The sequence below is a fragment of the Brachypodium distachyon genome, chromosome 1 (assembly GCF_000005505.3).
Source record: "Brachypodium distachyon strain Bd21 chromosome 1, Brachypodium_distachyon_v3.0, whole genome shotgun sequence".
In the NCBI taxonomy this organism is placed as follows: domain Eukaryota; kingdom Viridiplantae; phylum Streptophyta; class Magnoliopsida; order Poales; family Poaceae; genus Brachypodium; species Brachypodium distachyon.
In genome coordinates this window covers 6,358,585-6,373,994 of record NC_016131.3, presented here as the reverse complement: position 1 = coordinate 6,373,994, position 15,410 = coordinate 6,358,585, and the positions used below count along the sequence as shown (strand labels likewise).

At 56.9% G+C, this 15,410-nt stretch overlaps 1 protein-coding gene across 2 annotated transcripts; it reads right to left on the bottom strand.

The window, feature by feature from the left end:
* Nucleotides 1-706: 706 nt before the first annotated feature.
* On the bottom strand, nt 707-3,323 carry LOC100832499 (E3 ubiquitin-protein ligase SINA-like 10). 2 transcript variants are annotated; one of them, XM_024460337.1, is made up of 3 exons: nt 3,031-3,323; nt 2,594-2,948; nt 707-2,483 (listed from the first exon to the last, which is right to left on the bottom strand). In XM_024460337.1, exons 2-3 carry the CDS (start codon nt 2,864-2,866, stop codon nt 1,773-1,775), a joined length of 984 nt encoding a protein of 327 aa, XP_024316105.1. In that variant the 5' UTR covers nt 2,867-2,948; nt 3,031-3,323; the 3' UTR covers nt 707-1,772. The 2 variants fall into 2 exon arrangements, with proteins under 2 accessions (XP_024316105.1, XP_003559440.3); XM_003559392.4 differs by having other exon boundaries at nt 2,594-3,323.
* Nucleotides 3,324-15,410: the final 12,087 nt, after the last annotated feature.

Genomic DNA, 15,410 nt, shown 5'->3' with positions numbered 1-15,410 from the left:
AGTCATTGTCCTGGAGTATTGACATGGTAGCAATGTAAAGCTTTTCTTGAATGACCTGGACGCAATGTTGATGTAATGATTGTGAGTGCTAATAATTCTGGTTTCCTATACTTTCCATTGTCAGTGGAAATAATTTGTATATGAGAAATGGTTTTCTGTGCAGAAATTTAGTAATGGCTGATACATGAAGTTTGTTGTTACATTTCTATATGAAATATGGCTTCCATTCTCTCACAGCTGAAAATGCCCAGTGCAAATAATTGCTACTCCCTCCGTCTCATATTAACCGACTCAGATTTGCCCAAATATAGATGTATCTATAACTAATAAGCGTGTAGATACATGTAATATTCCGTCACTTAAAATGGGACGGAGGGAGTATATGGCATGCTTAGAGTACAGAAACAACATGGCAATCTGTACAGGAACAACATGACAGATGGAGTCATATGATACATTTGTATACAAATGCCCTGTACAGGAACAAATTGGCTGAAACATGGCCTGCACTTTGTATACAAATGCCCTGTACAGAAACAACAGCATGTCATTCTGTACATTTGTTTCAACTTCATTTATCTCTAATCTGGCAAACAAATAGGATAAAAAAACAGGGAAAACTAGTATAAACAACCTAGCAATTAAAGGGCAGAAATCTGGCCAAAAATAACACTAGAACAAGAACACACAAAAAGAGAGTTATAAATAGGCAATGCAGATATATTATCTAGAACACTAATACTTACTATCTTAACACCACATCTCACAGAGTGCATTACATGTTCATCACACAAAATATAACAAGTTGTAATTCTTCAAACATAACAGCAAAGAGTCACTAAAGCAACCAAATCCTCACTCATTCATAGCTGCATTTTCCTTCTTCGCAGCTGCATCTCTAGCTGCTGCATTTGCTCCAATTGTGAACCAAGAAGACATCCTTCCACTACTTGATCTTCCGTAAGCTCTTCCATAAGCTCTGTTCTCTGCATCCACACTTTGGGCAGGTCTTCTTTCTCCTCTACCAGCATTTGCATTTGAAGTTGATGCTTGCGATTCATTTAATTGCATTGCAGCCGTGCCCTTGCCCTTACCCCTGCCCCTAGCTGCAACATCTGGAGATTAAGTTGCTGGTGCACTTGTCCTACCCCTACCAGCCCCATTTGTCTTGCCCTTCCCCTTCTGCTTGTACTTGGAGCTGCAGGTGCAGACCTAGCATTAGAAGCAGTTGCAGCCCTTGCATTAGGAGCAGCAGCCTTGGTCCTTGCATTTGGAGCAGCGGGTCTAGTAGGAGCATTCGGAGCAGCAGCCAGAGATGCAGCTCATGCTAGGACTAAGCCCAAAAGATTTAAGAGCTACATCCATCCATCCAGGAGCTACTGCTGATTGAGTACTCGATGGATAATCTGTTTCTTGAGTACTCGCTGGCATGATGTTTTGACCATCCCCTAGAGATCCAACATTTTTCATGTCTAGATGTGAGAAATAAGCATATGGTTGAGTGAATAAGTTCTACTAGTTCTTATAAGTTCCTCATTTTCTTCACTTGGTGCAGCACCAAAGCGGTTGCCGCACAGAACAGCAATTCCACGAGGCATCACATTAAGGATCAGTCAGTAAAATAACCCAAAAGATTTAAGAAGATCCTACATCCATCCATCCAGGAGCTACTGCTAATTTGTTTCAGCTAGATCATCAGATGCCGACTGACGTGCTAATTTAAGAAGTGACAACACTAATCGCTGGCGCCCTGCATTACCACACTCAGCCGCTCATCTTCTGTCGATGCGAATGTTGAGCGGCAGCTCCTTGGCCGCTCCAGCAGCACCTCCGACCAAGAACTTCCTGGGCAGCGTCAGGGTGGTCAGCTCCTCCACGTCGACGGCCCCGGGCGCCGCGCTGCAGGTCGCCACGATGTCCACCAACACGGTGTCCACCTTCCTCCCCAGCGCCGCCGCCGGCGGCGGCCCGTTAGCCCACATCTTCACCGCGTGGCACGGCGGGCCGACGGCCCGGATGCACACGGCCGACACGGCCGTGATTCCTGCCGGCCTACCGCTGACCGTGAGCAGGAACGCGCCGTCGTCGTCTTCCACGATCACCAGGTGCCGCTCCGTGGCCGAGGCCGAGGGCGCCGGCAGGTGGAGCATGGCGGGGCTGGCGCGCGGCACCCTGTGGACCGGCATGGCGTGCTGGGCCGCGAGGTGGGCGACAAGCGCCGGGGGCGCGCCCTGGAAGCCGCCGCAGCCGGGCTCCGTGCACGAGCAGGGCGCTTGCGGGCACGCGCTCTGGTGCTCGCCGGCCTCGTGGTAGGTCACGTAGCTGCTGCAGCCGTCGTGCGCGCACTCGATCAGGGCGGAGGAGACCACCTCTTCCAACGCCGGGCACCGCTCGAACGCGCTGCCGCCGTGCTCGCATTTCCGGCACTGCTTGTCCGGGATCCGCGCCAGGCAGCTCCCGCACGCCATGTGCCCGCCTTTGCACTGCGGAAATGGAGATAGATTGCCTTGTTGTTTCAGGTGAATGAATCGAATCGAATCGAATCGAATCCATGGGAGGTTGGAGTTGAACTGAAGAAGATGAAGGTAGTTACCCGGAAGACTGGAGGCTTGTAGGGGTGGGAGCAGATGCGGCAGTGGAGCACGCTCATGTCCATGCTCACCAGGACGTCCACCCGAGACCGAGAGCGTTGCTCCGCCGCCACCATTGCTCCGCCGCCGCCGCCAGCGCCGGTGGTTGCTTGGTGCGGGATGATTTCCTGCTTCACCTGGACGTTGGGTGGCGGCTCTAGCCTTGCCTTCTTCTTGGCGCTCTGGTCGACGCCGCTGCCCTTCCCCATCGCCGTCGACGGCGAACCGCTCTGCATCCTCCCTTAAACTGCAAATGGAGTGAGGGGGAACAAGTACAACAGAAGGGAAAGGTGCGTTTGGTCTCGAGCGACGAGTGCCCTGCGCCATTTATCTCCAGCCGCTGTAACGGCAGAACCGAAAACAGACGGAACAATAAAGCTAGTGTGCAGTCTTTTCGTACCTAGCTGCCGATAGGCCATGCCGCCAAGCATGCATAGTACTACTACTAGCACTGCAGATCAGTGCAGACGTCCTCTAAAAAAAAAAAGTAGCCCTGCAGACCTTTTTTGATTCCTGGCTACTCTATAGGGGGTCCATATAGACCGGTAGATCAAATTCATAGCAGAAACACCGGGTCAAATAGATGGCGGAAACACCGGAGTAGATGGAATTCACTTGGCAAACGTGGGCGCCATTGAAATGCCGTTTTTTCTCTGGACTGTCTTTCCTGGCCGTATTCCGACGGCGGATCTGTTGCAGCGACGTGGATGGCCGAATGCAACTGTCCTCTATCTTTCGCGTCCTCATCACTGGGTGCACCTCGCGACCCTCACGAAATTGCGCAATACACCGTCTATTGGGAATTTTGTTTCGCAAAACACCACATGAACAGATTTTTTGCACTTTTCATCACATATTGGTTTAATCCGTTGCAGATAGGTTCTAATAGGCTGTTAGACGAGTTAACCACGTTTCTGACATGTGGGCCCCACATGTCAGTGCCAACGTGGAGGCCTTCCCCTCCCTCGCCACCGCGTTGACGATGCCCTTGGCTGCGGAAGAAGGCAGCGACGATGCGGGCCATGATCTTGGCGAAGCACTCAGGGCACACCGTCGGGGAGATGATCAGGTCCGCCCCAGAGAGCACTTGGGCGCAAAGGCGGCGCTAGGTGGAGAGCATGGAGGCAACGATGACGTGGAAGTGCGGGCTCCTGCCTTGAGGTACGCCAAGTCCAGCCGCATCATTACCATGCCACGGCCTTGGACCGGAGGCCGACTGCAGAGGATCGGGTTCCACGTCGATACCCACGATGCTTGTCGCCATCTCCGACACCGGTGCGGATGTGCTTTTATTCGGTTGCCTCTTGGCACAAACATGTGGGACCTACATGTCAGAAACATGGTTAAGTCGTCTAATTGCTTATTAGGACCTATCTGCAATGGATTAGACCAATAGGTGGTGAAAAGTGCAAAAAAATCTTTTGCGCAAAAAATGTCCCCAATCGGTGATGGATCGCGCAATTTCCTCCGCAAACCAAGCGGACGACAGTCTTTTTTCTGTCCGGCCCGCGACCCAAACAGACCAAACCAAACAGAAAAAACGGTCCGTTTGAGTTGCCCTTATATAACGTGGAAGCTGGTAACACTATAGCGGCCCCACCGTGTCATTATAATCTCGTACCTAGAATAACCATTGAAAAAACAATGCTTTGCCTCGCACACTTGAAAATAGCATTGGAAAAACAAGTATTGGAAAAAGATAATGTTTTGCCTCACACACAAAAAATAGTATTGGAAAAAGATAGTGTTTTGCCTCCAATTGTTAACGCGTGACCGATTGTCGACTGATACGCACGGGCGACAGTGACTGGTCATCAGGTGTTGCCGTGTTTGAACAGTGGCTCTGGCGCTGCCATTGTGACGCAGCTCGCACGGCTCCCTAGGCGCTGCAATGGAACCTTCTGGTGTTTGGAACTAGCACCGCACAGAATATTACGAAAAGAGGTTACAAAAAAGGAGAAGATGAATTTAGCCTGTTACTATTTCAATCAGTCTGCGTGTATTGTTTCGAACTGAATTTTGTAGCATGGTCGATTTTATTACTACGTGTAAATTTAACATCTTCTGATTCTTACTCGCAAAAAAAAAACATCTTCGATTCTTTTAGGACTTTTGTTGATGCTTTTCGAAATTTTCGGCATACTACTTACGTGTGGAGTGAACTTACCCTGCAGGCAGGCCCTGCTCGTCTCTTTGGCTTCTTCACGTCATCACGTGGCTACTCCTCCGTAGTCTCTGAAGACATCTGTCGGTATCTCACGTGTAAAACTCCCTCCGATCTGCTGTCCTGGTTTTAGACTTTTAGTACAGGCAGTACTTTCTGTATACTGTTCGTCCTGAGCCGGGCCGTGAAAGTTTCGTCTATTTTGTTCGGTTCCATGTGGCTAGGACTCGGCATGCTCAAACTGGGTGATCTGACTGGGTGGTGATAGAAGTATGCAACCGAAGTGTGCCCACCACCTTTAAATTTGCCCCTGTGAGCATTTACGAAATCGCTTTGCATAAGATAATTCTGTCCACGTGTATATTGTCCAAACCAATACAGAGTACATAGTAGATATGGTATGACGACGGATGCAAAAGATATGGAAAAATCGGCTGAAACCATAAAACACGTGGGCTATAGACCACAAAAAAGTGACAAGATGATTTTAACTAATGATAGAGAAAACATCCAAAAAAGTGTGCTAGTTACGATATAGCTGAAAAACAAAAAGCCGTGGGACCCCACGAAAGCGTCGACAACAATGATTTTTTTACCAGCCAAAAACAATCTGAAAACTTGGGCATAGGGTGACGATGTTGGAAAATCAACAAGAAATCCAAAAACCGGGATATGTGAAAACCAGGTCAAATCTCAAAAAACATGGGCCATATCCCATCTTTTAGCAGCGGAAGGAGAAAAGAATCCTATGTAAACAACAAAATGAGCCTCCCTCAGATGGTCTGTTTCTTTATGGTCGAACCAGCCCACCCAGATTCAAATCCTAGAATTGGCATTGGTGTCACATTTCCCTGGATTATTCGCCGGATTTAACCGGCGGGTGTGCCTTCATCCTCAAGGGGAGCCAAGTACAGAGCGCTCCCGGGGACCCCGACCGCGCTCGGGCATGCAGGCGGGACCTGCAGAACAGTGAAGACAGGACAAGAATGCGGGCGCAGTGCATTTAATGCACCGACATGAGTCCTATCAGCAGGCCTAGTCTTGTTTAGCAAGGCTAGAACGGTCGCCCTAAGAGCTACTTTTTCTACTGTATACAGTAGGACGGGTGCTGCATGGCGTCCAGCGTGGATGAACAAATTTGTATTTCGTGTGGGCGTGACACGCGTCTAGCTAACGTGTCACACTGCACACCGTGGCACCTGTGGTATCCCCTTGCATATAAAAGGAGGACCAATGCCACCGAAAAAAGGGTTCCGACTCAAGTAATTAGAACACATCGTAGTACTCATCCAAGTAGCCGGCCCGGGAACCCCCCGGCGATCTGTACACTCTTAAACTTGTGAATATAACAAAAAGCAGGACGTAGGGTGTTACACCTCCGGGTGGCCCGAACCTGGGTAAAACTTTCGCGTTTACTCTTCGTGTCTATCGCCACGCCCTCCACCGAACCGAAAAGGGGGTGATCAGCATCCCCGGTGCCGGAGATTGTGCTCCGACATCTGGCGCGCCAGGTATGGGGGCATACAGAGAGCTTCGGGTGATCGCTGGCGTCATCGTCATCAACACCGGCTCCTTCGCCTACGGCATCTTCAACGACTAGCTCGCCATGCCACCCAAGAAGGCAGATGAGCCCCGGGTCGACTTGAGCGACACACTCGCCATGCGCACTCGGTCCCATGATGCCGCGCGCGCGTCACAGGTGCAGGGTGACCAGGGGTCCCCTCCACGGCAGCAGCAGTAGCAATCGCAGCTGCCACCTCCACCTCCTTGGCCGTCGGCAGATAATCGACCGAGGGGGCTGCGGCTCCCAGCGCCGGAGCCAGTCGCGCGAGCGGCCACAATGCCGCCCGCGCTGGCCAGCGAGACCACTCGCGGGCCGAAGATGCGCAGCACGTGCGACGCCGACGGAGTCTCGCCCCACTCATCCGAGGGCACCGGGTGACAGGGAGGAGGGCAGCCGGTCCGAGAATCGCAGCCTCCCACCCAGACCCCGGCGGAAGCCATCATAGCTGCGCGTGTCATGGTGCGCTACGAGCCACCGCAAGGCACGCTGGCGCATGAAGCATGGAGTGCGGAGCTGGACGCGCTCCTTGCACTCGCCGCCCAGCAGCCGCAAGGCGAGGGCGCCCCGGCTGGTTCGGGCCGGGGAAAGAACCCGGGACGCGGAGACGCGCCCTGCGTCTCGGGACACAGAGAGCACCCTCCCCCGCGGGGAGGGCAAGAAGGTGAAGATCCCGTAGGATCCTCGGGTTCGTCACCGACCGCCACCTGGGGCGACGCGCGAGGCGTCCTGAACGCCCGCCAACTAGTTCCCGATGTTCCTCAAAGGATCAGCGAGGACCTGGTTGCTCAACCTGCCCGCCGGGTCCATAGCCTCCTGGGCTGACCTGCGCGAGCAGTTTGTGAACGTGTTCCAGGGCGGTTACAAGCGCCCGGGAACCATGGCGGAGCTGCACACGGTCGTGCAGAAGCCGGGGGAGACGTTGCGGGACTTCACCAACAGGTTCTCCAACCTCTCCTACTCCATCCCTGAGGCGGAAGCGGCCGCCATCATCAACACATACATCATCAACGTCCGTGATCCGTAGATGCGTGAGAAGCTTAACACACACCGGATTCGGGCCACCAGGGATCTCTATGCTCTCGCGCACAAATGCACGATGGCCGAGGAAGGGCGTTTGGCGCCTGAGCTTGCCGCCAAAGCGGCGGCAAACCCACCGGAGGGCTCTAGGAAGAAGGGCTCCCGGAAGCGCGGCGGGAAGCAGGTACTCGCCGCAGAGCCGGGGGCTCCTCAGAGGCCCACCAAGAAGGCGGCGTTGGCAGGAGCATCGGGTAGCAAGCCAGCAGCAGCCGTATGCTGCCCCATCCACACCAACGCCACGTAGGACTGCCGCACTCTCCAAACCATCAAGGAGAAGCGTGAGCCGCGCCCCGAGGAGCGCCGCGCTGCCAAGGCCTGCTTCAACTGCGGGGATATCGGGCACCTCTCCCGAGACTTCCCAAACAACCCCCACGGCGGAGCAGGCCGGGGTGCAGCCAGCGGTGACAAGGGAGAACCCGCGGGGGGCTGTGGCCAGGCCCGCGGCGGTAAGGACCAGCCTCCCCGGGGACGCGACAAGCCTCGTGCTGAACAGCACGGGGATATCTACAGCGACGCCGACGCCGACGCCGACGAGCCTGGCTTCCAGGAACCTCGCAACATCTCCTGCATCCACGGGGGAGCCTATGCTCTCACGTCTCATGCTGCCGTAAAACGGCTTACCGTGAGGTCTGCGCCCTCCTCCCCAGCGTGGAGGCGCAGCAACCGTTGAGGTGGTCGCACGTGCCGATCACCTTCCACTCGGACGATCACCCGATCCGTCCCTTGGGTTCAAGGGTTCTCCCCCTTGTAGTGTCGCCGATCATAAACAACGTGACGGTGACCAAGGTACTGGCGGACAGCGGGGCAAGCCTCAACCTGCTATCCGCCAAGCTGGTGGAAAAGCTCCAGCTGCCTCTGGAGCAGATGAAGCCCACCGACCCGTTCCAGGGGATTAACCCCGGAGTGGTGCAGCCCATGGGGCAAATCACGCTCCCTGTGACCTTCGGCTCCCGGGAAGCGTTCCGGACTGAGCACATCATTTTCGATGTGGCTCACACACCGTTGCCATACAACGGGATAATTGGTCGGCCAGCGCTGATCAAGTTCATTGCGGCAACGCATTGCGCCTATGGCGTGATGAAGATGCCATCAACATACGGCGTTCTTTCCATCAAGTGCGACCTGAAGGACGCGGCTTGGTGCATGGGCGAGGTCGTGAAGACCTCTGCAGTGGCGGATCCCGGCGACTACGACGTTGCCGGGAGCGAGGATCCACTTGCGGGTGAACAACCCACACTGAAGAAGGCGTGAGCCGCTCCTGGACAGGACGCCGGGGGTAGCTCCAGCTCCGGCCCACGCATCAGCAAGGGCACGAAGCTGAAGGAGGAGGGCACCAAGACCAAGAAGGTGCCCCTGCTTGCCGGCAACGAGGCACACACCGTCTCCATCGGTGCGAGCCTCGGCGAGAAATAGGAAAGCGCCCTCGTCGCCTTCCTCCGGGAGAACTTTGATGTGTTCGCTTGGGAGCCGTCAGACCTTCTCGGAGTCCCTAGGGAGGTGATCGAGCATTGGCTGGCGGTGCGGCCAGACGCGCGGCCCGTCAAACAGAAGGTTCGCTGGCAAGCGCAAGAACGCAAGGACTTCATCCAGCAGGAAATAGAGAAGCTCAAGAATGCCGGGACGATCAGGAAAGTGTTGTACCCTACTTGGTTGTCAAACCCTGTCGTAGTCCCAAAAGCTGGAAATAAATTGCGCATGTGTGTTGATTTTACCGATCTTAACCGTGCATGTCCTAAGGACCCCTTTCCTGTACCCCGTATCGATCAAATAGTAGATTCTACAGCGGGTTGCGAGTCTTTGTGCTTCCTGGATGCCTTCTCCGGCTACCATCAGATCAAGATGGCAGTCGAGGATGAGGAGAAAACAACGTTTATCACCCCGGTTGGCTGCTACTGTTATACGTGCATGCCTTTCAGGTTGAAGAACGCGGGTTCAACATTTTAGCGCGCCCCGCGCGAATGTCTGGGATCCCATCTAGGCCGAAACATCGAGTCGCGGCGTAGGGACTCGCTCATTGGTGACCTGCAGGAGACATTTGACAATCTCCGCAGGATCAAGCTCAAGCTTAACTCCGAGAAGTGCACGTTCGGCATGGACTCGGGGCACTTGCTAGGCTTCTTGGTCTCCCACCGGGGAATTGAAGCCAATCCACAGAAGATTGAAGCGATCGAGAAAATGGAGGCACCCCGCAAGATTAGGGACGTCCAGCGCCTCAACGGTTGGGCGGCGGCGCTTGGCCGTTTCATCTCAAGGCTGGGTGAGCGAGCCCTGCCTTTCTTCAAAGTAATGAAGAAGAAGGGTCCAATCAATTGGACCCCCGAGGTGGAACCGCGTTCCGGGACCTGAAAAGATACCTGAAGTCGCCGTCGGTCCTCGTTGCCCCTAAACCGGGCGAGCCGTTGCTGCTGTACCTAGCGGCAACGGATAAGGTGGTGAGCTCTGTGCTCGTCGCCGAGAGGGAAGAGCAAATCCCGAGGGCTGAGATAGAAGGATTGGGGGCTCCTGGCAAGCCGGGAGAACCCCCGACTACCTCCTCTGCCCCTGGATCCGGGGGACAACCCATGCAGGCTGCTCACCGCAAGCGGCTAGTGCAGCATCCAGTGTACTTCGTTAGCACGGTGCTGCGCGACGCCTGGGTACGGTACCCGCAGGTCCAGAAGTTTCTGCTTGGGATCCTGCTCGCTTCGAGGAAGCTGCGCCATTACTTCCAGGCGCACAGCATCACGGTGGTGTCAGGGTTCTTTTTGGAAAAGGCCCTCACCAACCGTGAAGCCACTGGAAGGGTGGCCAAGTGGAGAATGGAGCTGGCGGAGTTCGGACTGCGTTTCGCGAACACCAAGAGTATCAAGAGCGCCGCTCTCGCTGACTTTGTCGCGGAGTGGACATCGACGGGTGTAGACGAAGAAGAGCCGGGAGCGAGCCTCCCCGGTGCATTAGACGAAGGGTGCTGGGTCATGTACTTCGACGGCGCTTTCTGCTTGCAGCGCGCCAGCGCCGGAGTAGTGATCCACTCAAGTTTGTAATCCAGCTTGACTTCGCCAACTCCACCAACAATACAACAGAGTACGAGGGATTGCTTGCCGGCCTACGTGCGGCGATCGCCCTCGATATCAAGTGCCTGATTGTTCGCGGGGACTCCCAACTCGTGATCAACCAGGTGAACAAGGACTACGACTGCCCCCAGATGGCAGCGTACGTGGAAGAGGTGCGGAAATTGGAGTCCAAGTTCAAAGGACTTCGGCTTGAGCACGTAAAGCGCAAGGACAACTTTGTTGCGGATGAACTGTCCAGGTGGGCAGCGGAACGCAGCAAAGTGCCTCCTGGGGTGTTCGTGCAGAGGCTGTCGAAGCCCTCTGTCGACCCCAAGACAGTTGCCGGGAAAGCCCCTCCGGCGACTCAAGGTGACCCTGCAACCACAGGGGACCATGCCACCAAATTGGTGGCATACACTAGCCGGGAGCCACCACCTTGGGGGGCAGACATTATTCACTACCTCAGGGACGGGACCCTCCCGGAGGAAGACCTTGCCGCGGAGCGAGTAGCCCGGCAAGCTAAAGTGTACGCCTCGGTGGACGGAGAACTCTACCGGAGGCGTCCCAACGGAGTCATGCTCCTTCGCGTGCCCCATGAGGAAGGGCGCGCATTGCTGGAAGAAATACACCGAGGCACATGCTCGCACCATGTGGTCTCCAGGGCATTAGCTAGGAAAGCGTTCCAGCACGGCTTTTACTGGCCGACAGCACTCGCCGACGCCGAGCAATTAGTCAAGACCTGTGAAGCATGCCAGTTCCACGCCAAGATGAGCAACCAGCCAGCGCAAGCCCTGCAAGTCATCCCGTCCTCGTGACTGTTCGCGGTCTGGGGGCTGGATATCGTCGGCAAGCTACCAAGGGCAGTCGGCGGCTACGAGTACTTGCTCGTGGCCATAGACAAGTTTTCGAAGTGGATCGAGATGAAGCCTGTCCGAGCCGTCACGGCACAGGCAGCCATCAAGTTCTTTAAAGGCATTGTGTGTCGGTTTGGTGTGCCCAACGGCATCATCACCAACAACGGCACACAATTCACTAGTGCAGTGTTCCAAGCTTACTGCAAGGACATGGGCAGTAAGATTCACTTTGCCTCCGTTGCCTATCCAAGGAGCAACGGGCAAGTTGAACGAGCCAACGCAGAGGTGCTGTGGGGGCTCAAAACGAGAACCTTTGACAAGCTCAAAGGCCACAGGAAGCACTGGGTTGAAGAACTCCAGCCCGTGCTGTGGTCGTTGCGGACCACACCGAGTCGGGCGACGGGTCAAACTCCGTTTGCCCTCGTCTACGGGGCAGGAGCTGTGCTGCCCCTCGAGCTCAAGTATGGGTCACCTCAGGTACGCACATATGGCGACAAGAGCCAACACGAGCAGAGGATTGATGACCTTACCTTCATCGAGGAGATTCGATGCCGGGCTGCTGTACGAGCTGCATGCTACCAGCAGCGACTCCGTCGTTATCACGACAGAAGAGTCCGTCCCCGGGAGCTCGAGGTTGGAGACCTCATCCTGCGCCGGATACAAGGAACGAAGGCAGGGAACAAGTTGACTCCAATCTGGGAAGGCCTTTTCTGGGTAGTGCAGGTGACCAGACCGGGGGCTGTCCGGCTGGAAACCGAAAAAGGCTTGCTGGTGCCCAATAGCTGGAACATTGCGCACCTGCGCAAGTTCTACCCATGAAACGGTGGCGCTTCAAGGCTTTTACCTCAGGAGGGTGTCGTCACGTGTGCCGTTGTAGCTCGGCGCGCACGGCGGCAGGATTCTTCGCCATGCCTATAAAAGGGCATGGTGGCCACGGAGCAACTCAGAGCAAAGCCAAGGAGATGGCTACAAAGGCGAGGGAGGCCGCAGAGACACGGTGGTGGTGCATGCCATCAGTGCCCAATGCCGATGGGTGCACTGCCACCATGTCCTTGCCGCATCCCTCCAACAGGCGTTTCCAAGGCAAGGGTTGCCGCGGAGACGCTGTGGTGGTGCATGCCATCAGTGCTCAGCGCTGATGGGTGCACTGCCATAGCGCCCTTGCCGCATCCCTCCAGCAGGCGTGCCAAGTGCAGAATCGATACGTTCGACAAGTGGACGGGAAGCTAAGTATCTCACTTTGGGTCCTTAGTTTTCCTCTCTCAGTAACGCTGGCTTGCTGGGGTGGGTTCGGTCCCCGTGTTGCCGGAGCGTAGGAAGGACGCTTGCGGGGTGAGGACGCCCCCCACACGTGGCTCGCAGGTCCGTCCCGGAGGTGTGTGCGCTGGGGTAGTTAACCCGCGGGCGGAGTAGCTAGCCGCTACTGTTTGGCCCTAGGTCGGCACTGCGGGTCCGTCCCGGGTCCCTAGTCTGGCCAGGCATGTGGTTGGCGAGTCCCCGGGTATGCGAGGCTAAAAGCACAAGAAGGACAGAGCCCTTCACCGGCAAGTTAGTCGTAGGAAGAGAAGCAAGTAAAAATAACATCGGGTATATTTATATTGAAGCTTGGTCAAAACAAGTTGATAGAAAACACTAGCAATAACAAGGGAATCTAACATAAAAAGTACTAAGGCGCCTCGCGCCGCTTGCAGGAAAACACAAAGAAAAGGAAAAAAGGAACTACGCGAGAGGAGCTCCCGGGGCGGCTGCGTTGGTGTCATGGACGTCCTTGGCATCGGGGGCTTCTCCGGCAACCTCCTCAGCAGCGGCTTCGTCGTCGTCGACCTTGCCCTGCATCCGAGCCACCATCTCATCCACTACGCTCTGCACCGCCTCCCGGTGAGCCTTGGCCTCTTCTTCGTCCGACCAGGCGTCAAAGACCGACTCGAACGGGAAGTCGGGGTGGGCGGAGTGGACCCGGGAGAGGATCTGCCCGGCAACCTGCTCGGCCGCGAGGCCGACTTGCCGGTTGCCGAAGGCCGTGACGCAAGTTTGGAGGCCGCCCAGCCGGTCGACGAAATCCGCAAAGAATGAAGTGTAGCTCCCCAGATCCGCCCCACTGAAAGTAGCCACAGGGATGTCGAATCCCCGCCGCGCTTCCACCGCCGAGTCGGCCAGCTTCTTCAGCTTGGCCACCTCCCCCTCCCTGCAGGCACGCAGCTCGATGTACGCTCCGCGAGCCTCCTGGGCCTGCCGCTTGTGCTCGCGGCACTCAGATTTCAGCCGACCAATCTCCGATGCTTTCTTGGTGTTGTCGTCGTCGATCAATCGGAGCTCCTGCCGCGCCGCGTCGAGTTCGCCCTCAAGGGACGAGCTGGCGTCTTGGGCGGCCTTGAGCTGCCCCGCAAGCTCACGCTCCCGAGAGCGGGCCTACTCCTGCAGCTCCTTCTCCCGGCGCACTGAAGCCTCGGCTGCTGCTGTAGCCGCCGCCTCCAGCTCTCCGACCTCGCGGCGGAGGCGCTGGATCTCAAGGGAGTAGCCGGACAGCAAGTCCGTCTTCTCCCGGAGACGCCCCTGGAACGAGTCCAGCGCTGCCTAGTGCTCCTCCTCCCTCTTGGTGTGTGAGGCCTTCACCTGCTCGAGCTCCCGCTGGTGCTCTTGCTGGAGGTCCCACAACAGCTGGAGGACCTGCGCCTCCGGCACACCTTGCACGGCAGGTGCTGCCCTGTCTTGCCGCGCCTGCTGGAGCTCCTCCTGGAGCCGCCGCAGCTCGGTGCGCTGCTCCTCCGCCTCCCGTCGCGCCGCGCCCAACTCCGCCACCACGCAGGCATGGTGCTGTTACGCATCATTCAGGAAATCGACAAACATCCGCTGTTGCGGCTGGATGTTGTCGATCACCTGGTGCCCCTGCTGGAACACGCTAGGGTCGGATCGCTGGGGTCGAAGGTGATCCGACCCCAGGTTTTCCCGGCAAGCTCCCCTGCCCCCAGGCTAAAGGTTGGTCCGGCGGAGGAGGAGGACCCCGCCTCGACCGTTTGCGATCCCGAGGGCGCATCGGGATTTAGAGGCGCGCCCCTGGCATGCCGAGCCCCGCTGCTCCCTGCTCGTCCGAAGGGGCAAGCTGGAGGCTCAGGGGCTTCTCCAGAGTGTCACCACCCGCCTCGGCTGGCGGGGGCTGCTCTCCACCGCCTGCCTCAAATGGCTCCCCCTGCGAGGCGTCACCTGCGGCAGCGTCCACGGCCGTGGTGAACGCCGTGGCCGGTTGATGAAGGGCTCCGGCGGGACCAGTCTCCGCCGGAGCATCTTCATCGACCTCGCCCGTGAGGTCGATGACCCGCACCTCGGGAGGCGCGGGCGCAGCTGGCACCCCTCCGGCAGCTACACAAGTGAAGTTTGCATCAAACATAAGGATTGACACAAATTGCAAGCGAAAAACTCGAACCTGCGCGTACCTGCCACCGGGTCGGTGCCCTGCGAGCTCGAGTCAGGGACCCAAGGGTCCCCCGCAGCCATTGCCGCCGCCACAACAGCCGCGTCAGAGGCATCTTGGTCGCCGCCGCCCGGAGTCGGGCGGGGCTTCTTGGTTGGGGCAGCCGGCGACGCGCTGGTCTGCCCCTTCTTCCTTGACGAACCGGAGAACGAAGAAACAAGTGAGCCAGGCACAGAATAGTTAAGCGGAGTTGAAGATGTTCGGGGTGAGATCAGACTTACCCTGCCGGCCTAAGCTTGAGCATCCTGTCCGCCAGGATGCTCCTTGCTGGAGGGCCGCTCCGCGCAGAGGGAGCTGCCGGGGTTGCAGGGGTGGTCAGGGCGGCTACCGCAGCCGCGCCACTGCCGCCGGAGACCCCAGCCCCCGCGTCGCCGTGAGGCTCCTGGAGCTGCGGGCTGGCCTCCCACCTGCTCACCCGCTCCGCCGCGGACAAACTCGCTAGGGGGACGTCGTCTTCTTTCTCCTCCTTGCCCTTCTGGGGCCTGGGCTGCAGGGGGGGGGGAAGGTTGTGCCTAGGGATCCTCCATGATCCCCCACTCATCGCAGAGTGGGAGATCCCGGGCTCCCAGGTTTGGGATCCCGGCGTGAAGCGCGTGCGCTCTGGGCGGGAGCAACCGGCA

Coding starts and splice junctions, on each gene's coding strand:
- LOC100832499 (XM_003559392.4), bottom strand. CDS start 2,866: ATGCAGAGCGGTTCGCCGTCGACGGCGATGGGGAAGGGCAGCGGCGTC. Junction 2,484..2,593: donor ACAAGCCTCCAGTCTTCCGG/GTAACTACCTTC, acceptor CCATTTCCGCAG/TGCAAAGGCGGGCACATGGC.